This window comes from Lontra canadensis, unplaced genomic scaffold (assembly GCF_010015895.1).
Source record: "Lontra canadensis isolate GAN:19392208 unplaced genomic scaffold, GSC_riverotter_1.0 scaffold68, whole genome shotgun sequence".
In the NCBI taxonomy this organism is placed as follows: domain Eukaryota; kingdom Metazoa; phylum Chordata; class Mammalia; order Carnivora; family Mustelidae; genus Lontra; species Lontra canadensis.
The window spans coordinates 5,056,377-5,079,887 of NW_022631062.1; the positions used below are offsets into that span (position 1 = coordinate 5,056,377).

The 23,511-nt window shown below is 48.8% G+C and overlaps 2 protein-coding genes across 2 annotated transcripts in view; both read right to left on the reverse strand.

The window, feature by feature from the left end:
• Window positions 1-6,378: 6,378 nt before the first annotated feature.
• On the reverse strand, window positions 6,379-7,312 carry CLDN34 (claudin 34). Its single transcript, XM_032880125.1, has one exon. The coding sequence runs from the start codon at window positions 7,294-7,296 to the stop codon at window positions 6,649-6,651; it is 648 nt and encodes a 215-aa protein (XP_032736016.1). The 5' UTR covers window positions 7,297-7,312; the 3' UTR covers window positions 6,379-6,648.
• Window positions 7,313-20,779: 13,467 nt separating this feature from the next.
• The window catches only part of SHROOM2 (shroom family member 2), a 126,895-nt gene continuing 124,163 nt past the window's right edge, over window positions 20,780-23,511 (reverse strand). Inside the window, exon 10 of the mRNA XM_032880223.1 lies at window positions 20,780-21,095. Within this exon, the coding sequence (XP_032736114.1) occupies window positions 20,829-21,095 (267 nt within the window). The 3' untranslated portion in view covers window positions 20,780-20,828. The remainder of the gene's footprint in view (window positions 21,096-23,511) is intronic.

Here is a 23,511-nt window from a genome sequence, read left to right on the forward strand (position 1 = left end):
GTCTGGTTAAGCACCTTTGACTTGCATGTAAGCATTTCACATATTCAAAAAATAAGACTATGTCAAAAACACAAAAGTAACAGAAAACAAGATGAAACGAGTAAAGTGAATTGCTTACCGGTGTGGTGATATAACGCATGTCAACAAATGTGACAATGCTGTATTTTGACTATATACACCTAATGCAGTGCATTTTAGACAGAAACCGGGGCCTAAAAGAAAGCTTAAGCTTTATTCAGTAGTCTTACAGCTGATAGTGATATCAGTAATATTTAAAAACTTTTATATATCACGGAATAAATACGTTAATATTGTTGTGTTTTGGGGGGCTTGGTTAAGTGCTTGACTTTTGATTTGGGCTCAGGTCGTGATCTCAGGGTCGTGAGATCGAGCCCTGCATCTGGCTCCCTGCTCAGTGGGGCATCTGCTTCTCTTCTCTCTCTCTCCCTCTGCCTCTCCCCGCCTTCACACGTGTGCTCTCTCCCTCTCTCTCTCAAACAAATAAACAGATCTTTAAAAAAAAATTGGTGTGGGGGGCACCTGGGTGGCTCAGTGGGTTAAGCCTCTGCCTTTGGCTCTGGTCATGATCTCAGGGTCCTGAGATCGAGCCCAGCATCAGGCTCTCTGCTCAGCAGGGAGCCTGCTTCTCCCCCCCTCTCTCTGCCTGCTTCTCTGCCTGCTTGTGATCTCTATCAAATAAATAAATAAAATCTTAAAAAAATTTAAAATTTAAATTTAAAAAATTGGTGGGTTTTCAATCTGGGAGAAAGAAATGTAATCAAATTGCAGCTAAAGATTCTACATGTTTGAACTGAAAGAAGTTTTATACTTTTTCCTCTTAAAAGTTCATATATCCTAGTTCTGTCCACTAAAACACCTAGCTATCAAGACAACCAAAGAATGAGCACACCAGAGCCTAAATTGTTCATCTCTAAATACCATCTCCATGCCTTGGGCTCACTGAAGGACCTGCATGCCGGTTCAAGGTCTTGGGCCTGAAATGTACATGATGCGCCTGGGTCATCTTGTTGAGACCCAGAAAAGCCTCGAAGACTCATGGGGACTGCTGGTGGGGTTTCTTTCTGGAGTGACAAAATGTTCTGTCATCAGGTAAGCGGTGCTGGCTGTACAGTTATGTGAATATACTAAAAACCTCCCTTGTACCTGTGGTTTTTTATGGTATGTGATTTATACTTTAATAAATTGTTATTAAAATGTTAAAGTATTTTTAATAACAAAAATGGGATGGGAACCATCATCACGACCACTGGGCAGGCCACAGGAATCATGACTGACTGAGACACAGGAAGTTTCTTTCAGTTGATGGGAATAGAGACTCAGCTAGTAGATTTTCTAGTGCAGCTCTGGAGTCCAGGAGGAGGGGTATGGCTAATACCAGCGTGTACCGACCCCACCGTCAGAGTGAGGGTTTTCAATGGGCAAAACCTTGCTGGTGTATAATGTAAATCTCAGACAGCTGGAAAATTACAAAAAGAAATTCACTAAGACAGAACGGAACATCTCTGAAGAACATGAAAAAAGTGCTGAATGCAAAAAGCAGATTTTTCAAGCAGAACGTGTGTGGAAGAAATATTCCAGAATCCAGTGTTTTTTGTGCAAAAGTATTGTATCTTCCAAACAGGTGTGAGTCATAAAAGAGCTACATGCTTTGGGAAAAGACTTAAGAGGTTTTTCTTTTTCAAATAGATTGGAAAACATGCTGAAGGAGTTAAGACGAAAATATCATGTCCATGGACTTCAGCAACCTTTATCAAAATGACGGCAAGCTCTCCGAGGTGGAGAAGGTTCAAACAGGCATGCACATGGACTGCAGGCCTAATTACTGACAGGCTGATGTGTCAAGATCCTGGAGACTATGAGAGCGCCATGATTTTACTGCGTTCAGAATTTGCTTTATTCCTGGGGCGCCTGGGTGGCTCAGTCAGTTAAGTGGCCCACTCTTGATTTTGGCTCAGGTCATGATCTCAGGGTCCTGGGTTCGAGCCTCCCATCAGGCTCTGGGCTCAGTGGGGGGTCTGCTTGAGATTCTTCCTCTCTCTCTCCCTGTGCTCCTCTCCCCACTCATGCACACTCACTCTCTAAAATAAATAAATCTGTTTTTTAAACTTTATTTTCTCAGTGTTTCAGAGTTCATTGTTTATGTACCACACCCAGTGCTCCATGCAATCCGTGCCCTCCACAATACCCACCACCAGGCTCACCCAACCATCCCCCCTCCAAAACCCTCAGTTTGTTCCTCAGAGTCCACAGTCTCTCATGCTTCATCTCCCCCTCCGATTTCCCTCAACTCCGTTCCCCTCTCCTTCTCCCCATGTCCTCCGTGTTACTCCTTATGCTCCACAATTAAGTGAAACCGTATGATAATTGACTCTCTCTGCTTGACTTACTTCACTCAGCATAATCTCCTCCAGTCCCGTCCATGTTGATACAAAAGTTGGGGATTCATCCTACTATGGAGTATTATGGAGGCATCATACTCCAAAGTATACATGGACCACGTCTTCCTTATCCATTCATCCGTTGAAGGGCGTCTTGGTTCTTTCCACAGTTTGGCGACCGTGGCCATTGCTGCTATGAACCTTGGGGTACAGATGGCCCCTCTTTTCACTACATCTGTATCTTTGGGGTAAATATCCAGTAGTGCAATTGCAGGGTCATAGGGAAGCTCTATTTTTAATTTCTTAAGGAATCTCCACACTGTTTTCCAAAGTGGCTGCACCAACTTGCATTCCCACCAACAGTGTAAGAGAGTTCCCCTTTCTCCACATCCTCTCCAACACACATTGCTTCCTGTCTTGTTAATTTTGGCCATTCTAACTGGTATAAGGTGGGATCTTAGGGTGGTTTTGATTTGAATCTCCCTGATGGCTAAAGATGATGAACATTTTTTCATGTGTCTGTTAGCCATAAAATAAATAAATTTTTTTTTTTTTTTTTTTTTTTTTTTTTGCTTTGCTCCTGGATAGTGTCTCTGCAGAAAAACACTTACCTTTGAAATATTGACATTTTTTTCTAGTCATGTTTTTTTGGGGAAAAAAAAAAAAGAAAACAGACAATGGTTTCAGTAATGATTTGATTTTACTAAAAAAAAATTTTTTTAGACCGCCTGGATGGCGCAGTTGCTTGAGCATCAGACTCGTTGTTTCGGCTCAGGTACGTTGGGCTCTGGGCTCAGTGGGCAGTCTGCTTGAGATTCTCTCCCTCTCTCTCTGCCTCTATCCCCAGCTTGTGTGCTCTCTCTCTAAAATAAACCTTTTTCAAAAATGCTTTTTTTCTTCTGGGGTGCCTGGCTGACTCAGCCAGTAGAGCCTGCAATTCTTGATATTGGGGCCATGAGTTCAAGCCCCACGTTGGGTGCAGAGATTACTTAAAAAAACACTTTTTTTCCTTAAACTTTAAACATAGGAATCACCACTGAAAAATGTTTAATGAAATGATTTTAAGCAGGGTATATCTGTACTCATTAATATTGTAGGTAGGTTTTTAGCTGGTAAAGTTAATGTGTTTTTAAAAATAAGCTGAAGGGGCCCCTGGGTAGCTCAGTTGGTGAAGCTTCTGCCTTCGGCTCAGGTCATGATCCCAGAGTCCTGGGATCAAGCCCTGCATCGGGCTCCCTGCTCAGCGGGAAGCCTGCTTCTCCCTCTGGCGCTTGCCCTGCTTGTGCTCTCTTGCTCTCGCTCTATCGCAAATAAATAAATAAATAATCTTTATAAAAATAAATAAAATAATAAGCTGAAGATTATGAGAAGGGGGAGTTTCTAGCATGCCCATAAAACAATAAATCAATTTTTAAAAACTGTCACTTAAATTTTGAAAATGAGATCCATGAATAGGTCTCAAGAGATCTGTGAACAGGTACAAAATTTTTTGTGTGTGGGAATTATACTGTGGAGAATTTCCACGAGGTTAAGAAACACTGGTGTTAAAAGTAATTAGACACAGAGTAAATAAATATACTTTAATTTCAACATATAACATTTGATAAATGTAGTTGTTAACTCTATTATTGATATATTCTTCTCTCTACTATTTTGTTCTTTAGGAAAATCATCTTACTATAATGAATTTTATTGATAAAGAGTTGTTTGAGGTAAAGAGTATGTGATACTTGTCCTGAATAGTTTTTTTTTTAATCTTAAAATAATCCTGATAGACACATGTCAAAGGCCACATGTCCCTGTGGCTCCATTGCCGAAGATGGGACAGTTTGATCATAAAGGGAATAATAAGGCACTTGAGGGAAACACTTTGAATATGTAGATGCCCACAAGTTACTATTAAAAACATTGATGAGACAATTAGGGAAATCTGAGTATTGACTACATATTTGATTGCATTAGGAAATTATTCACTTTTCTTGATGTGATGATGACAGTGTGGTTAAGAAAAAGGAGTCCTTGGGAGCCTGGGTGCCTCAGTTGGTTAAGTGTCGGCCTTCGGCTGAGGTCACAATCCCAGAGTTCCCGGGGTCGAGTCCCATATCGGGCCCCCTGCTCCGTGGGGTGTCTGCTTCTCCCTCTGCCCTTCACCCTGCTCATGAAAAAGAGAAGGAGTCCTTATCTTTTAGAGATGTGTACTGAAGTATTGAGGAACACAGTAATACACTGCCAGGGATTTATTACAAAGTGATCCAAGGCTGGGGTTGGTGAGAGTCAGTGAGGATAGGGGTGAAACACTAGTGGCCCATAATGAAGATTCTTGAAGTTGACATAATCGGCTGTCTACTTTTGAATGCATCGGAAAATTTCCATAATAAAAACATGCAATCTCATGAGTTCTTGATACTCAAGAAAAAAGACAAAAATGAAAACTGATAGGGAAAACAATTTTAAAAATACATTGGTGAACACCAAGATTAATGCATTCTTCCTCCTTCCTCTAGAAATTTAACAATTAAAGGGGGAAAACGAAGCATTTGCCTTGCCTTTTGTGTATGAGCTGAATTTTAGAGAACCCAAGTGGCCATACCTGAGGAGGGAAAGTTTTCTTCTTTACGAAAGCATCCCAGCTACTAAATCTGACAAGAACGTTCACATTGGAAAATCACCACTTGTAATCCTTAGTGCAATAAATGATTCCCACAAGGACCATCAGAAGTGGAAGTCTGATGACATAAGAGGGGTTGGGTTTTCTCCTCTGGATCCACGCATCAATCTTAGCATTGCTAAAAAGGTAAATTATGATATGCCACCTGCTATGAGGTACTCCGTACTATTACAGGGCATTGCCTTAGAAATACTCCCGCACAGGGGCGCCTGGGATAGCTCAGTGGATTAAAGCCTCTGCCTTCTGCTTGGGTCGTGATCCCAGAGTCCTGGGATCAAGTCCCGCATCGGGCTCCCTGCTCAGCGGGGAGCCTGCTCCCCCCTCTCTCTGCCTGCCTCTCTGCCTACTTGTGATCTCTGTCAAATAAATAAATAAAATCTTAAAAAAAAAAAAAAAGAAAAGAAATATTCCCGCACAGAGAGTTGACCTGGGCTCTAATGAAGTCTTGAATTGTAACAAGTTTGATACTGGGACAACCGACCCACTTTGGCAAATCAAAATGATTGAAAAGAAAAAAAAGGCAAGGGCGCCTGGCTGGTTCAGTCGGTGGAACACGGGACTCTTGATCTTGGGGTTTTGAGTTTGAGCCCCATGTTGGGTGTAGAGATTACTTAAAAATTAAATCTTCAAGGGGCGCCTGGGTGGCTCAGTGGGTTAAGCCTTTGCCTTCAGCTCAGGTCATGATCTCAGGGTCCTGGGATCGAGTCCCCCATTGGGCTCTCTGCTCGGCAAAGAGCCTGCTTCTTCCTCTCTCTCTCTCTGCCTACTTGTGATCTCTCTCTGCTAAATAAATAAATAAAATCTTAAAAAAAAAATTAAATCTTCAAAAAGAAAAAAGGCAGAGGGGGTGCGATAAGGGGAGTAGTTTAGCTTAAGATTTAAGAGACACAGTGGGCATCTTGTGTGGAAAAAGTAAAACTGTAGAATTATTTTTGAAGCATTTAAAAATTCTCTTAAGTATTTGATGACAAGGAAAAACTGTTAAATTTTTTAAGGTGTAATATGGTTATGCAAGGAAATGCCTGGGGTTTCCTTTAAAATACTTTGAAAAAAATAGGTTAAAAGTAAGGAGCTATAAAGCTAATATGACAGAATCTTGATTGATTGTTGAGTCTGATAAGGGATGTGTGGTGATTTCTTCTTTTATTCTACTTCTGCATATTTTGGGGAATTTTATATGATAGAGCGATGTTGATCACCATACCACAGGAAATAAAGTGGGTTGTTTTTAGCAGAAGCTTAAGAGGGAAACGTGAGAAACACAGAAAATCTCATTTCGACACACCAGGTTTATGTATTGCTTATTTATTCAACAATAATTAAAATACAGATCCAATAAGACCAATAGGCAGGTGAGGAAGATTTTTTTTTTTAAATGAAATTTCCTCGATTCAATCAAAGAGCTGGTAAATCAACGAAACAAAAGATACAGAAGGTAAAAGAAAGAGTTGGCCATCTTCTGCCCCAAGCTACCTCTGCCATGGTCTGGAGTCTTTGTAAATATTGGATAGGACAGTCTGCTAATATTTCTCATAAACCCTTGGCCATCCTGGATTCGCAAAGCCGACGAAACCAGGAATTTCACATGTCGGAAGTTTGAGGATGCACTTGGATAGCCGTGGAGAACTTGTGGGACAGGAAAATCACCCCGCTCAGCAACATCATGAAGGCGGCCAGACACGCCACCAGAAAGGCACTGCCGATCTCCTGAGTGTTTGGCTTGAAGGGAATCGACAGCGACGGGGGGAAGGAAATGCCGTGCTCGCTCATCACAGAGTGGTAATTCCAGACCACGGTGACGGCGATGCAGACGCCGGAGGCCAGGTTCAGGATTCCCGAAGCGACGAATGGGTTGAAGGTGGCGTTCTCCCGCAGAATTCCCAGGTACGCGTTCCTGAGAGCGAAGATGATGGAGGCTCGCCCCAGGAGGCCTAGGATGCTGGCGATCAGCAGGAGGTTTTGGGAGACACGAATATCAAGCGGGAGATTCGGGTCGCGGTAGCTGTACCGTTGACACAGGGTGACTCTGTTGTGGTCGCTGACGTGGTGGTACACGCAGACTTTCCACATGCCCACGCACACCAGGCCCGGGGGCATGAGGGCGTTGTTCTCTATGTACCACACTCTCCATTCCACGAGGCCCATGGACGTGGTGGTCAGGATCCAGCCCACCGTGGCCACCGCAAAGCCGGCCACCTGGCAGTTGGCGCTGTTGATGAGCAGCAGCATGGCCACTGCGCACCGCAGGGAGCTGTGGACAAACACGGGGTGAGAGGGGGCGAGCGGCCGCCTCGGGCTGGGACGCGCCCCGGCGGGCCCGGCACGAGACCGAGGGTGGGGACCCGAGACGTTCGCGCTCTGCGGGCGGGACACAGGGCGGGCCGGCTTCGGGAAGGGCCGGTGGCCCTTGTCAACGGAAGCCCGACAGGGCACCGGCTTTCAAACAGGCACTTCCACTTCTGGGCATTCGTCCCCAAATGAGACCGGCCACGAGCAGAAAGTGCTCATCACGGCACTGCGCCTACTGAAAAACGGGACACGTTCAGGCCCAGCGACTGAGCTCGGCTGAACCATGCTCGGTGCCGAGTCGGTGCCGTGTCGGTGCAACCGGGCTAGTACGTGCCGTGGCTCAGCGCGGCTGGCATCGCGCAAGGGGCCGTGCCCCGTGTTTGGCTATTTTCCAGCTCCAGCCCCGCAGGGATGCTCTGCTGCCTCTCACTGGGGGCCCCAGTCGGCCGCGGGGACGGGCCATCGGCTCGGTGTTTGGACACCGGGACTGGTCGCATGTTTGGGCCGTTGGGAGTAGCGCTGCTCTACGCATTTCCCGGCGGTGTTCCTGTGCGCGTGTGTTCGCGTGTCTCCTGGGTGGATGCCTCAGGCCGGGCCAGGGCCACGGAACAGACGGCAAGTCTACGCTCAACTCTTCAGAAAGCGCTACCTGCTACCCCGCTACCCGCTACCCGCCGGCCCCACCATTTTGCGTTCCCACCGGCATCGCGCGAACGTTCCATTTCCCCATCTCTGCTCCCGCAGGTGTTGGTTTCGTTTCTTGGATGACATCCGTTCTAATTGCCACGGAGACGTGATGTAACCAAAAGGAAGAAGGCCACAATGTACCAAGGACAGGCGGTAAGCTACAAAATGGGACATCTCGTCGTGGCTCTAAGAACTGGAAGTCTGTATGCTAAGTTAGTAAGAGACATTTTTAAGCGGGTTAGAGGGATTATGAGTTTTAAAATACATATATATATATATTATATTATCTTATAATATTTCAATATATTTATATATAATTATAATACATATTATATAAACAAACTATATGAATATATATTTTATAGTTATAATATATAGTGTATCATAAAATATATATTATAAAATATATATATTTATAGCACACAAATCTAAGTGTACAGCTTAATAAATTATTGATAACCACAAAGACACCTCTTGGTTTAAGATATGTAACATCACCACTTCCTTATCTGTCTTTACCGCTCTTTCACCTCTCAGCATGCACCCGTAAAGCATCTCAGTTCAATTCTGCCTGTTTTCCAAAACAGGGATCATGCAGTCGGCATGCTTTCACTTGACCCTGTTTACGACCTTGGATTGTGATTTTTTTAAATGATGTCTGGCTGTTCAAGCCTTTTAAGGCATTTCTGCCATGAGCATGATTTTTTAAAATAGAAACAATAACTAAGGCTTCACTGACATTATATCTGATACATAACTACACTGTAGGACATTATTGGTCATTCATTTGCCATAAGACTCAGCAGATTTAACAGTAGAAGAGTATTTCGTCGCAATGCGGGAAAACACCCGTGGTAGGTGAATTTTTTTTTTTTTTTAAGATTTTATTTATTTATTTGACAGAGAGAGATCACATGCAGGCAGAGAGAAAGGAGGAAGCAGGCCCCCTGCTGAGCAGAGAGCCTGATGCGGGGCTCGATCCCAGGACTTTGAGATCATGACCTGAGCCGAAGGCAGCGGCTTAACCCACTGAGCCACCCAGGTGCCCCACGTGGTAGGTGAATTTAAAACAGATAATAAAACTCCCAAGTTTGTAGTGTGATTTTATTTTTGCCCACCCTAAATAAGCAAAACAACATGCCTCTATTGGGATTACTAGTGATTTTTTTTTTCATTTTTTAAAAAGATTTATTAATTTGATAGTACAAGCAGGGGGAGCAGCCCAGGGACAGCGAGAAGCAGGCTCCCCACTGAGCAGGGAACCCAACGCGGGACTCGATTCCAAGACCCTGCGATCACGACTGGAGCCGAAGGCAGTCGCTTAACTGAGCCACCCAGGGGGCCCATTGTTTCGTGTTTCAAGGTAAGAGTCTATTACTTTCCCAAATGGGGAAAAACGGGGGCACAGGCCGTGACGCAAGCATAGTGATGAGTATGAGCGGGAGTGGAGGGCCGTGCATGGAGTTCATGGAGGGCTCCGGACCTCCCGTGGGGGCCTCCCACACTGGCATGTATTTATTTACCATTCACGTGTGGTTTGTGTGAAGCAAGAGGCGTGTACTGTGAGGAAAGCAGTTAGAAATATCTCGCTCAGTGAAAATGCATGTTGCAGAAGCAAGTGTATAGAAATGGCTCGGTTGGGGCGCCTGGGGGATGTGGTCGGTTATGTCCGACTCTTGGTTTTGGCTGGGGTCGTGACCTCAGGGTCGTGAGATCCAGCCCCGCGTCAGGCTCTGTGCTCAGCGCAGAGTTTGCTTGGATTCTCTCTCTCTCTCCCTCTGCCCCTGCTCTCCCCTCTCCGCCCCACCCTCCCGTGCTCACTCTCTCTAAATCAATGGCTCCATGTCAGTGAAAACTAGGGCGAACATCTAACACGTTTAAATATGTATAAACACAATATATACAAATAGGAAACATGCTTGCATATGAAGAGAGAATTCCTGGGAGCGGGAAATGTTTAAGAGTTGTGACCTCTGGGAAGGAGGACTGGGTAAGGGCCCTGGAGGTACAGCCTTCCCTCGGTGCCCAGGATCCTCTCTGCCACGGTCTCAATTTTCTGCCAGAAACACGTAATGCTCTTAAAAGGTAAATGATTAGGTAGTTAACCGAGAAGCAGGACAGAGGCAGGTCGCAACACCGCGGAGGGAGGTGAGTGTTGCTGGGCCCCGGGCTGAGCTGGACCTCAGGGGAGGAGGGAGAGGGAGAGGAGGGCATGGGAAGACTTCGTGGGGAGCAGCCCGGCCTCCCGAAGCACTTCAGAGCCCCGGGCTCTGTGCCACGTCGGCAGGTCCTAAACTTCTTGGTCTCAGGACCAAAAAGGTCTCTGCACTTTGCACTTGGAAGCAGGAGAGGCAGGTAGTTACTGGGTCAAACGTTCTGGAGACCTGTACCCTTAAAAATGGTTAAAATGGTCAATAATGTGATATATATTTTCCTGCGATAAGAAACAAACAAAAAAAAGGTATTGACCCCAAAGAGTTTTTGTTCCCACAGTTTGCATTCACCCATACTTACCGTATTAGGAATTAAAATGGAGAAATATAAGATTGCTTATTAATTTATGTAATAAATATTACATATTAACAAGGATTTTTATGAAAAGTGACTATATTTTCCAAACAAACAAAACTTAGAGGATATCGCTTACAGCAATCTACAAGTTGTGTGTAAATGATACACTAAATCCTATAGACGGAGGGAAAGAGGCATACATCAGCAGAAGCGCAGCTCAGGATAGAGATGGGGACAACCGAAACCACCACCTACCATAGAAGGGACAAAAGGAATTGTGGGGTTATCCGTACGATGGAACACTACCCACCTTGCACAAACAGTTATGATAGCATTTGTGGTGCTTGTCTTAAGTACTCAGTGGCACACGCCCTCCAGCTGGGCAGAAAACAGTGTCTCACTTACTCATAATTCACTTAGCAGGAGGCCGGGACCCAGGTGGTGAGGGGACTTGGTTGAGTGCGCCAGATGGGTCCCCAGAGGCCTCCTCCAGAAAACTCCTGCTCAAACCTGAGCTCATCTGTAGGATGGAGACCCAGCCCAGTGCTGATGGCCTGTTAAGTCAGAAACTCCTAACAGAACCCCTAGGCTCTCTGTAACCCTGCCAGGAGGCCAAGAGGAACATGATCACATTCTTGCTCTCATGTAAATGTTACGAAGCTCCATGACCTAATGGGAAAAGTGGACACACTGACCCGTTTGTCTTTGGCTCCGGGGGAGATCTGCTTCTCGCCATCAGTCTGGGGTTACTTACCTTCTGCGGATGCTTGCTATCCCCTCTGCCATCAGGCAGCCGATGCCTTCTCTCCTAAAGGCCACTTCCAACCCACCATCGGATGAGACCACTGGGACTTTGAAGGATGTTGTCACAACAATCTGGATCTCATCTCATCAAAGTCCTCTGGCCCCACTTATGAACCACTGACAAACCTACATCAGCACTTATCCAACATTCTAAAACCTTGGGAGAGAATTCTGGAATAATGGGGCCATTGTGACATGGGAGCTGAGTGGAAAGGACAGCCATTTTAGGGTTCGTCTACTGTTTGCTAAAAGGAAGGAGGACTCCCTAAGAGAATCATAAACTCCTAAGTTTATAACTCCTAAGAAGTTCCTCCTTACTTCCTGCTCCGCCCCATCCCCACCCCTGGTTCTTACAGATCTGCCTGTTCTGGGTAGCTCCCATAAACAAAGTCCTACCATACGCGGCCTGTGTGTCTGGCTTCTTCTGAACATCATGTTTTGGGGGCTCATCTACAGATGTGTGGGGACTCTGTTCCTTTTCATGGCCCAGTAATATTCCACTGTATAGCTACACTACCGTTTACTTAGCAGAAGGTGGGCACTCATGTGGTTTTCCTTTTTGGGCTGTTATGAAGGATTCTGCTGTGAACGGTAATGTCTAAGTGTGTGTATGGATATGGTTTCATTTCTCTTGGGTATGTACCTAGGAGCGGAACTGCTGGGTCACAGTCTAACTCTATGTCTACCATTTTGGGGGACCACCAAATTGCTTCCCTACATGGCCACACCATTTGCTAATCCCACCAGCAAGGTGGGAGGACTCTACTTTCCCCGCCTCCTTGTAAGGCTTGCTGTGGCTCGCCTATCTGGGTTTGACTGTGTATATGGAATCACCATGGGCACTCCGTGTAAAGGACCCTTAGGAACAAGAGGCACTTTAAGACTGAGACTCATTGTAGTTTTCTGGTTATTTTTTGGCCTCGGGAAGTTTAAAACACAGATATTCTTACCAGACTCTGGCTCATAACCTGAACGTAGTTTCCAGCCTTCGAATTTAACAGAGCTTTGTGAACTCTGAAATGCTTTCTCCAAGATGGGAGCCTTTCAGTGGAGTGTTCTAGTAGGTGCTAGTCTTTACTAACATTTGTAACGTATACCTCACACTTTGCCTGACTTCTGACGCGTCTTTGGTTCAGACTGGAAAGTCTCTAGGTCTAAGGGGGAACGATGGCCTGTCCCAGAGACGGTCATATTTTTTGTTTGTTTGTTTCACTAGCCAAGGAGACCCAACTGGAGAGCTCCATATATTGGGTAATGGAAGAATATGAAAGAGAAAAGGGGGAAGCAGAGGGTGAGGACACGTGCAGAGAAGCAGTTTCAGCAGAGATGGGCCTTGTGGAGGATGAAAGATGGACCTGAAACCGGGCAATGAAATACCAACAAAATAAGCGGTGGTGACCTACAAAAACCCAGTGAGGCTGTCTCACGACGACGTGCCTGTGGCGTCACAGCACAAAGGCTACAGGAGGGAGAGAGAAGTGGGGTTAGGTGGCACCGAGGGGAAGGGCGCCCCACCCTGCGCTGGTCAGCCCCGTCCACCGCCCTCGGTCTGCCCTGGTGGGGGACGCTGATGTGCTGCCGCTCGAATCCACGCCAGGAGAGACCAGGAAGGGGCATCCGGATGGGCGAGCAAGGAACAGCAAGTTCATCTTTGAGAGCGACTGAGATGAACACTTGTAGGATGAGCAAGGAGTCAAAACACAATGGAGGACAGGAAACACGATAAGAACTCGAAAAATTAAACGTGAAATTACCGCGGGATCCAGCAATCCCAGCTCCTGGTGCAGACCCAATGGAAGAGAAAGACACCCGTGCCCCCCACCCCCTGCCCCGACATTCACAGCCAAGAGGCAGAAACCCGAGTGTCCGGCACGGATGGCTGGAGAGACAAAACGGGGTCTCTACACGCCCCCCCCGAGTCCCTACTAGCCTGAAAGAGAAAGGGAGTCTCACACCGGCTCCGACTCGGACGAGCCTTGCAGACACCGCAGGGAAACAAGCCAGTCCCCGGGACAAAGCGCGGGACTCGCTTCCAGGCAGCACCTAGAGCAGCCGGAGTCCTAGACATGGGAAGCAGGACACGGTGGCCAGGGGCTGGGGACAGAGGAATGTGGCAGGTGGCGCTCCACGGGGACAGGGCTTCCGTTTGGGAAGAGGAAAGGGTCCCGGATGGGGATGGTGGGGGCCGTCATACACATGCCCCCAAACCGCACACTTAGTGTGGTCAAGCGACCCGTCTGTGTTCTCCTCCCCACCGTCACACACACAGCGAGAAGGGCCGTACCTCCGCCCAGCAGGGATGTGGTCTCCCGGGGATCGAGTGTCTGGGGAAGAGGACAGTCTGCTACCCAGCTGAGCGTGGAGAAGCCCACACCGCTCCTCTAAGGCCACCTTCAGTGATTCTCCGTGGCGGCCCTTCCGCAGGGCCCACAGGAGATCTCTGCTGCCGCACCGGCCAGCCGCTCGCTTTTAAGGCCGTCCCCGCCGCCTTCCGCGGTCCCCACATTCTGCCCCCCATTGTCCTCGCTTTCCAAGTTCTCGGTTGCTAGGACGCCCAGGGCGGGGCTCGGGCGGTTAGACGGCAGCCTCTTGATGGCAGCTTGGGCCTTGGTCTCTGGGCCTTAGTCTTAGGGTCGTGAGTTGGGGCCCCTGTTGGGCTCCACGTGGGGCCCACTCAAAAGAGAGTAAGAGAACACAAAAATAAAAACAAATAAAAAAATAAAACAAACCCTTGGTTGTTTGGTCCCCAAAGCCAAGACGCACTGTTCTTTCATTGGTCAGCACACCCCTTTGTTTTCTTTTCTTCGTCACGTATCCTCTCCATCAGGTTTTCTTTGAGGGGTAGGTAAGGCTTACCAGTGGACCATCAGAGACCGCTTTTTTTTTTTTTTTTTTAAGGTTTTTATTTATCTGACAGAGAGATCACAAATAGGCAGAGAGAGAGGGGGAAGCAGCCTCCACGCTAAGCAGAGAGCCCGATGCGGGGCTCGATTCCAGGACCCTGAGATCATGACCTGAGCCAAAGGCAGAGGCTTTAACCCGCTGAGCTACCCAGGCGCCCAGAGCCCGCTTTTAAGATATATCTCAGTCAGACCTGTCTCCTACTTGCTGCTTCTCTTGTCCCTGGCACGGCATCTAACCCCCACCTTCAGGAAGGATGGACTGTTTTTTTTTTTTTTTTTTTTAATAGGCTGTGGCAATGTGTATAGGCAGGTGTAGGCAGAAATGGCACCCACCAGGCCATGCCGCGCTGTGAGACTGCAGGCAGCTAACACTAGAGACGATGCCCTTAATTCGTGGGGGAGCGCCTCCTTTTCTCTGGGCCTGGACTACAGCCTTGTTGACACAACACACACACGGGGGAGACCATCCGGGCTATGCATAATAATTCCTCATCTGTGAGAAACTGACCTACGATTGGGAATAGCTTCCGATGGGGCTTCTGTAGACATGAAGTTACTGGAAAGTCCTATCACGTCAGCTGACCGGCACCTAGGACTAGTTCTATATAGAAACCCAAATTCCTCCAGAATTGCTTAGTGTTTCCACGATAAGGTATTTATCCCAAGAAAATGAGTAGAGATATGTACAAAGATGTAAGTGAAACACACACCCAGTGACCTTTATAACCAAGGTTACAACTGGGGAAGAACAGGAAAAAACTCCATTCCGAGAATACACTCGGTGAACCATTTATATCCTTCGAGTGCAGTATTACCCAGCAATTCAACACTATGTTGAATAGTTAAGGGAAAAGTTCCCAACACTTTTCTTTTAAAGATTTTATTTATTTATATGAGAGAGAGAGAGTGAGACAGCATGACCAGGAGGACAGGCACAGGGAGAAGCAGACTTCCTGCTGAGCAGGGAGCCCGATGTGGGATTTGATCCAGGACCCCTGCATCATGACCTGAGCCAAGGGCAGATGCTTAACCCAACTGAGCCGCCCAGGCGCCCCTCCACCAACCTTGTTAAATAGAAAAATTTCAAAAATGTGGTTGGTATACTCCTGCTTCTTAGGGGGGGAAAAAATGAGAGAGAGGAGGGAAGGAGATATGTGAATGTGTTACGTCCCTTGGCAATAGGTCTGACAGCTTGAGGATCTTTATCTGCGCCGGAAGGACGATAACCATTCTTGGTTCGAGGGGGGATAGAGCATGCCAAGGGCCTGATCGACCCACAGGGGTCCCACGGGAAAAGCAGAGGTGACCTCACGCCGCTCCGTGACACACACTGCATGCCCTGCTTTGTTCACTTGCTTGTTTAATACTCGTGGGTACAGGAAGCGCTCACTCGTACCAGGCACCGCAGACAAGCATGGATATACACAGCTCCCCACCTTGAGCTCTGAGGGCTGACGGCCTCGTGGGCAAGCATGTTAGAGAAACTCAAACTGCACAAAGCAGAACAGGCACTGGGGTCAGAAGCACACGCAAGCGTGAGCCCCTAGACTCATTCCGCTGGATCCTGTTCAGGACAACACACTGGAACTGCACAGACGGGAGCTCCTCTCCCCAGAGGACATGAGAGGACTAGAGAGATACGAGGCAGGGCCTCTGGAGGAGCAAAAGGAAAACCTTGAAAACTGAAAAAAAAAAAAAATCGAACTTTTCCATCCTAAAACAGCTTCAGACCTAGGAAAACGTTGCGAGCGGCACAGACCTCTCCGGCCTCCACCCAAACTTGCCAAATGCAAACCGCTTACATAGCCACAGTGCGACTATCAGAAGCCAGAAATCACTGTGCACACAACACTACGATCTCGGGACTTGCTCAGACGTCACCGTGAGGCCGGTGGATGTCCTTTTGCTGCCCGGGATGCGTCCTAGGGTCAAGCATGTTTGCTGGGTTGCCTGTTTTGAGTAGCCCCTCTATCTTTCATCGTCTTGGCCCCCCTTCTACGTGACGAAGGAAAGAAAGCAAAGAGGTGTGCTGATCAATGAAAAAAACAATGTGTCCTGGTGTTGGGACCTAACAACCAAGGGTTTGTTTTACTTTTTTATTTTTGTGTCCTCTTATTTTCTTTTGACTGGGCCCCATGTGGAGCCCAACTGGTAAGGCGTGGCCTTGTTTTTAAAGAACTTCCCTCACTTTGGGATGCAAACTGCATCCTTCTTAAAGCCCTCCAGGGACGGCAGCTGTGTCCCCCTCCTGGTGCCGTCAGCCGCGTAAACACCCCTTGACATGGTCTTCGCCAGGTTGGAGAACGCTATCGGGCAGGCCTCGACTTTGAATCTGATGACCAGATGGAAGCCAGCGGAGCTCTACGCTTTGATTGAATCTGCGAAAGACTCTGTCCCTGCGCTGTACTACCATCTCTGTCCTCTCCGCCTGCCTGTCTCAGGTGGTGCTGGCATGGCCACGAGTGTTTGGGGCATCTGGTGGAGAGGCAGGAGGTTAGGACAACACAGTTTGGGCTTCGTGGGATGCTCACTGGATCACGTTGACTCAAGACGCACCACGTACAAGAATGAACCCACCGAGCGTCGCGCGTTGTCTTTCTTCTCTTTAACGGGAGATGCAGAAAACATGCTTCCAGAATGCCTGTCTTGTAGGGCACAGACGTGCGACAGAACAGCAGACAGGTCTGAAAATGGAGTGAACATCTGGGGTCCCCACATCCCAGACCGTGTGTCGGGGTACCCCAGGGCGCTCCCCCTCAAGAAGTCTGACAGGCCTGCAGCAAAGACCACACGGTCGCCACTGTGGTTCACCAGCCTGAGGACGCAAGGGCTCAGGACAGAAACGCACACTTCGTTACCCGTGGGTCACGGGACAGGGCGGCAGGATCGCAGCCTTGCAGCAGAGCGGCAACCCACGGCCGCATCTGAATTGTTCCGTTACTCCTCTCCTGACCAGTTCAGAACTCAGACGCCACGACCTGAAGTAGCCCGGGCAAAGGCCAGAAGTGAAAACAAATGGGCGGTATTCATCCACTTTTATTAAAGCCGAACTTGTGTGCATTTTCTCCCATTCTCAGTAAATACGCACTCTAACTCTATTCCACAGACCCTCCCCTTCCCGTCTAGCCTGCAGGTCCCACAAAGCTTCTCCAGAACAGAACCTTTCTGATCCTCCCAAGCAGAGGAAGTGCTCCGCTCTGGCAGGCCCGCTCCGGGAAGGCGCTCCCCGCTGCGTGCGGATGGGACGTGGGCCACCCCAGAGCCGCACTGCCATAGCACTCTCCTGAACCCGGCCCGACGCCGCAGCACGTGAGCATGGGTGAGCTCGGCTGAGCTCCGCAGCCCTTCCCCAGGTCCAGAGGGCGACCCTCAGAGGCTCGGAGAGACCAAGTGCTTTGCCCATGGCCACCAGGCTAGGGAGCGGCAGAGGGGGCCTTGCTCGGGGAACCTGACTTCTGGGTCCAGGATGCTGGTGTGGGACATGGAGGCCAGCGCTGATTCGTCACACCCTGTACCCACCCTCTGGCACATGACTTCACGTTTCCTCCCGCCCAAGCAAGGGGACAGACCCCCCCCCCCCCACCACTCTGCGTTCAGCTGGGGGACTCGTTTTGACGGCAGAAGGTACGCAGGCGTGACAGAACCAGGGACATGGGAAAACAGCTTTGCGACCACGTTGGTTCTCTCACGCACCTGCCCTGGACGTCCCCAGGCCAGACTGCCGGTCCCAGGAGCACGATGCCAGACACGCGGAGCAGAGGGCATCAGGATCTACGAATTCATGAGCTCCACAGAGGCATTTGCGCACAATGAATTTTCACAGCTGCTTGTTTCACAGCACCACGGCGGCAACAGCTAACTGATCCAGCCTGGGTCCCCGGCTTTGTCCTGACTGCAAACCCATGAGCCTGGGGTAGACTGGCACATGGTGACACACAGACAAATCCCCAGCCCCCCAGTTTATCAGAATCTGACCTACGGTGAGGACGGTCTGGTTACTTAGAAAAGACGTAACACGGGTAAATCGGAGACATGCTCCATTCACTCCAAGACACCATTTATTTTGTTAAAGTCAAGCAGGACGATGTGTTGAGAGGTGGTGAGTGTCGAGCATGAAGTACGTACACATTTTCCACAGTGGAAGCAGGATAAAAGCCACGGGCAGCCGCCCTGACTGAAATCCCGAAGTACAGGGCATTGCAGAGCCGAGCTATGGCGGGGGGAGGAGTCAGCCACCACCTACGAACGCCAAGGGCAGAACGTTAGCACCAGGCTGTTCTTGTATGCAATAACACGGTATTTACAAAGTTATGTCCACCGACTCACTTGACTCTTTGGGCCCCCGCTAACCAGACGTCTAAGAGGCCAACAGGAAGGGCACAGGACCGTAACGGTGACATGTGCTTTACTGAAAGCGCAGTGGAGCGTTCCATATTGCTACGTATAAGAGAACGTCCTCCAGAGACCTCAAAAGGCTGCACACAGACACATAAATTCCATTATTCACATTTTACATATTTATCATCAAAATGGTTCACAATACTGTGTTTGAGGGGAAAGGATCACAGATAAAAGCTTTGTGTAAATTAAAAGCAAAATACAGTCAAATTACTGCGGTTGTCCCCGTGGGGGAGAGTGACGGAGGTCCGGGGACAGCCGGCCTCACCTTTTCTGAAGTGACCAGTTTTCACAGCAAGGGACTACACCAGGAGGCAAGGAGGACACTTCATTGGCAGAATGGGCATTCTTCAAGTCAGAAGTAGCTTAATTCGATAGGAATGACAACTTGTGAAAAGGCATTTGTCTCTTTGGCATGGCTGGGTTGCCAGGAAGAGTGTTTATTGCCTGCATGACTGAAGCCTGCCAGTTTGGACCCCTCTGGGCGGGGGCGCACAGACATCCGTGCCGTGGCTCAGGAGTCCAGCTCACCCCCCGGCGCAGGAAGTACAGACATCGGTCAGTTAAGACACTCGTGTGCACGTGTGTTTCGGGAAGGGAACACTCTGCTGACAAAAGGACGTCCCCCCACGTGTTGGAAAACTTCCACGGCAATACGGGGAAACGAGGATCCAGATGATCCCTTTATCAAACAAGTATCTGGATATCACCCCGACAGGAAGTCATCGTGGGGTTCCCCTGCCATTTACCAGGCACCGAATCAGAGAAGTGTCTGGGAAGCAGCACAGCGGGTCTGCAGCGACACAGATAAAACACCGGTGACAACCAAGCCGTCGGCGGGCAGACATCGTCCCACGTGCCGGTTTGCCACGCACACCTGTGCCCTGTTCAGTGGAGCGCCAAGTTATGTCTCTTGACCATGTGCTAACAGGGCTGTGTGCTCTCTTGCTGTGGAGCTCTGAAAGTTCTCTGCACGGTCCAGATACAGATCCTCTGTCACAGACGTGACCGGCAAATCTTTTCTCCCAGTCTGTGACTTCTCCACCGGAAATGGACAGCACGACAGTGTTTTGTGAGTGAACAGACTCTCCTTAGAATCTTGTCATTTCAACCAATGAAAAGGGCACAGAACCTATAGAATCTGTGGCCAAAGGTCAGGTTTAGGGCTCGTAGAGTCCATACGGCCTCTGAAAGGCCAGAGAAAAGGTTCTTACACGTAAATGGAACGGAACCCTTCCACGGCATGGTAGTGGATTTGAAGAGGCAAAAGGGGACAAGAAGCCAATGATGGTTAATGACCCAGTGCACACAAAGTAAGCATTCTGGGGAAAAAGGAGCTTTAGAAATCTGCTGCTGGTCTCAGGAAACAGACGTCTAGCAAGCACATCACACTACGGGACATACTATGAACCGAGTAATTTCTCTTTGCAAGGAAACAGCCCTGGAACCGGGATACCAGGACTGAAACTATCTGCTCTGTGCCTGTGTTTTACAGCATGCACGCTATTTCTCTAAGTGGCGATTTCAGAATGAGTGAACCCAACACGTCGGTGACTCATTCCACGGTTGGTTTTTAACCACTTGGAAATGATTCAGCTTTCCAAAATGTTAATGCATGACCATCACAGGTCATCACAGTTTCTGCTGGGGGACAAGGAAGGAGGACAATGAATGGTCCACACCACCTGACGAACAGGGAGGACACGCGGCAGCCCATGCTTTGGACGAATCACAGGACAAGACGTGCGCCAGGGTCTCCCCTCTCATGCACCTTACGGACCCGCTCAGCTTCCCGAGCGGCTGCTTCAGGACGGGAAGATGGGAGGAAGGGCAGACCCACCCGTGGAAACGACCCCTTGCATGCGCCGCGCGGCAGGAGCCCACAGTCTGGGCTGCAGCAAGTCGCCATCCGCTGGAGCCCGCCGTCACGCGTGTGACTTGCAGAGGAGAGACGGCTAACGGGAGACATTCTGCGGCACATTCAAAAGGGGAACCAAAGAATTAAACAGACCATCGCAAACACACACACAGTCACTGCTTTCCTAACAGCCGTTTTGCTCCCGGAGGAGTCGCGCTCCAGGAGCCAGAGAGAGGCCGGGGTTCCTACTCGCCTGCTCGGCAACGGAGCGCCCGGCGCCAGCTTCCGCCCTCCGCCAGGGAGGGCTCCCCTTACTTGGCTCTGTCGGGCTGGAGGCTGTCGAACAGGCACTTCAGCTGCTCCTCTCCCAGGTGGATCTTGTCCTCCAGTTCCCGCTGCTCGATGATGAGCGCGGACTTCATCTTCACGAAGTGCTCGTAGTCGGCTAGGCTCTCCTCGCTCAGGTAGCTGGCCAGAATGTCGAGCACGACGCGCTCCCGGCGGTCCAGGTTCTCCTTCAGCTCCTTGGCGTCCTCGTGCTGCTGGATGAGCATCCGCTGCTTCTCGAGCAGTGACTGCTGCGGAGAGAGAGAAACGAACCCGCTGAGGAGCGGGGCTGGAGCGGGGCTCCGGCCGACAGCCCGGCAGTGCCGGCGAGGCTGGGAGCTGGGACGGCCGAGATAGCGACCCGAGATCGCACGGGGGCTGGGACACACAGGTTGGGGGCTGGACATCGGGAACCGTGGGACAGGGGCGAATGCTCTGGGAGGCCACGGCCGGCCCCAGGCCTGGCCCGCCCGTAAGCACCCTCAGGCCTGTCCCGCTTCCACTTCTTCCCACGGGCCGTGGCCTTGAACGGCTCAGAGAAACAGCCGGGATGAGAAGGGCCGTCCAGACACAGACGACTACAGAAGCCTGAGAAGCTCGAGAGGTGTGACGGACTTAGGGATGCCAGGTGGGCCACAGGCCTGTCTGGGACAAGACTACGGGGAAGTCGGCAAAAGGAGGAGATGCTTAAGAACTCCCAGAGCATATATGGAACCAGAAAAGACCTCGAATAGCCAAAGGAATATTGAAAAAGAAAGCCAAAGGTGGTGGCATCACAATTTCGGACTTCAAGCTCTATTACAAAGCTGTCATCATCAAGACAGCATGGTCCTGGCACAAAAACAGACACATAGATCAATGGAACAGAATAGAGAGCCCAGAAATAGACCCTCAACTCTATGGTCAACTAATCTTCGACAAAGCAGGAAAGAATGTCCAATGGAAAAAAGACAGCCTCTTCAATAAATGGTGTTGGGAAAATTGGACAGCCACATGCAGAAAAATGAAATTAGACCATTTCCTTATACCACACACGAAAATAGACTCAAAATGGATGAAGGACTTCAATGTGAGAAAGGAATCCATCAACATCCTTGAGGAGAACACAGGCAGCAACCTCTTCGACCTCAGCCGCAGCAACATCTTCCTCGGAACATCGCCAAAGGCAAGGGAAGCAAGGGCAAAAATGAACTATTGGGATTTTTATCAAGATCAAAAGCTTTTGCACAGCAAAGGAAACAGCTAACAAAACCAAAAGACAACTGACAGAATGGGAGAAGATATTTGCAAATGACATATCAGATGAAGGGCTAGTGTTCAAAATCTATAAAGAACTTAGCAAACTCAACACCCAAAGAACAAATAATCCAATCAAAAAATGGGCAGAAGACATGAACAAACATTTCTGCAAAGACGACCTCCAGATGGCCAACAGACACATGAAAAAGTGCTCCATATCACTCGGCATCAGGGAAATACAAATCAAAACCACAACGAGATATCACCTCACACTAGTCAGAATGGCTAAAATTAACAAGTCAGGAAATGACAGATGCTGGCGAGGATGCGGAGAAAGGGGAACCCTCCTACACTGTTGGTGGGAATGCAAGCTGGTGCAGCCACTCTGGGAAACAGCATGGAGGTTCCTCAAAATGTTGAAAATAGAGTTACCCTATGACCCAGCAATTGCACTGCTGGGTATTTACCCTAAAGATACAAACGTAGTGACCCGAAGGGGCACGTGCACCCGAATGTTTATAGCAGCAATGTCTACAATAGCCAAACTATGGAAAGAACCTAGATGTCCATCAATAGACGAATGGATAAAGAACATGTGGTATATATACACAATGGAATACTATGCAGCCATCAAAAGAAATGACATCTTGCCATTTGAGACAACGTGGATGGAACTAGAGGGTATCATGCTTAGCGAAATAAGCCAATCGGAGAAAGACAACTATCATATGATCTCCCTGATATGAGGGAGAGGAGATGCAACATGGGGGGTTAAGGGGGTAGGAGAAGAGTAAATGAAACAAGATGGGATTGGGAGGGAGACAAACCATAAGTGATTCTTAATCTCACAAAACAAACTGAGGGTTGCTGGGGGGAGGGGGGTTGGGGGGGGGGGTGGGGTTATGGACATTGGGGAGGGTAAGTGCTGTGGTGAGTGCTGTGAAGTGTGTACACCTGGCGATTCACAGACCTGTACCCTGGGGATAAAAATATATGTTTATAAAAAATAAAATTAAAAAAATATATATATTAAAAAAAAAAAAAAAAAAAAAAAAAAAAAAAAAAAAAAGAACTCCCAGAGCAGGATCCTACACGCTTCCGGCAGGAGGAGCCTCTGTGCAAACTTGCCAAAGGATGCGGTGAGGGAGCGAGGACGGGCAGAAGAGACAGGCCGATGGGGGACACTCCCTGGGGGGCACAGACAAGCCCATTCCCAAGACGTGGCCCTCACAGTCACTCTGTGCTTATGAAACACACACAAACCAACCCGACCCCCTTCGAGATTAATGAAGACTAAGAAGGGAAGCGCTGGGTACATTGCGTAGTGTCTCCCAGTGTCCACCGAGGGAGGCGGGGATTCAACTCCCCAGCCAGCAGGACAGCCCCTTCGGTTTTCCGCCACTTTGCGTCTTGGCCACGGACCGCTCC

Bases quoted from the DNA above. Each gene is read 5' to 3' on its own strand.
- CLDN34 (XM_032880125.1), bottom strand. From the start codon at position 7,296: ATGCTGCTGCTCATCAACAGCGCCAACTGCCAGGTGGCCGGCTTTGCG.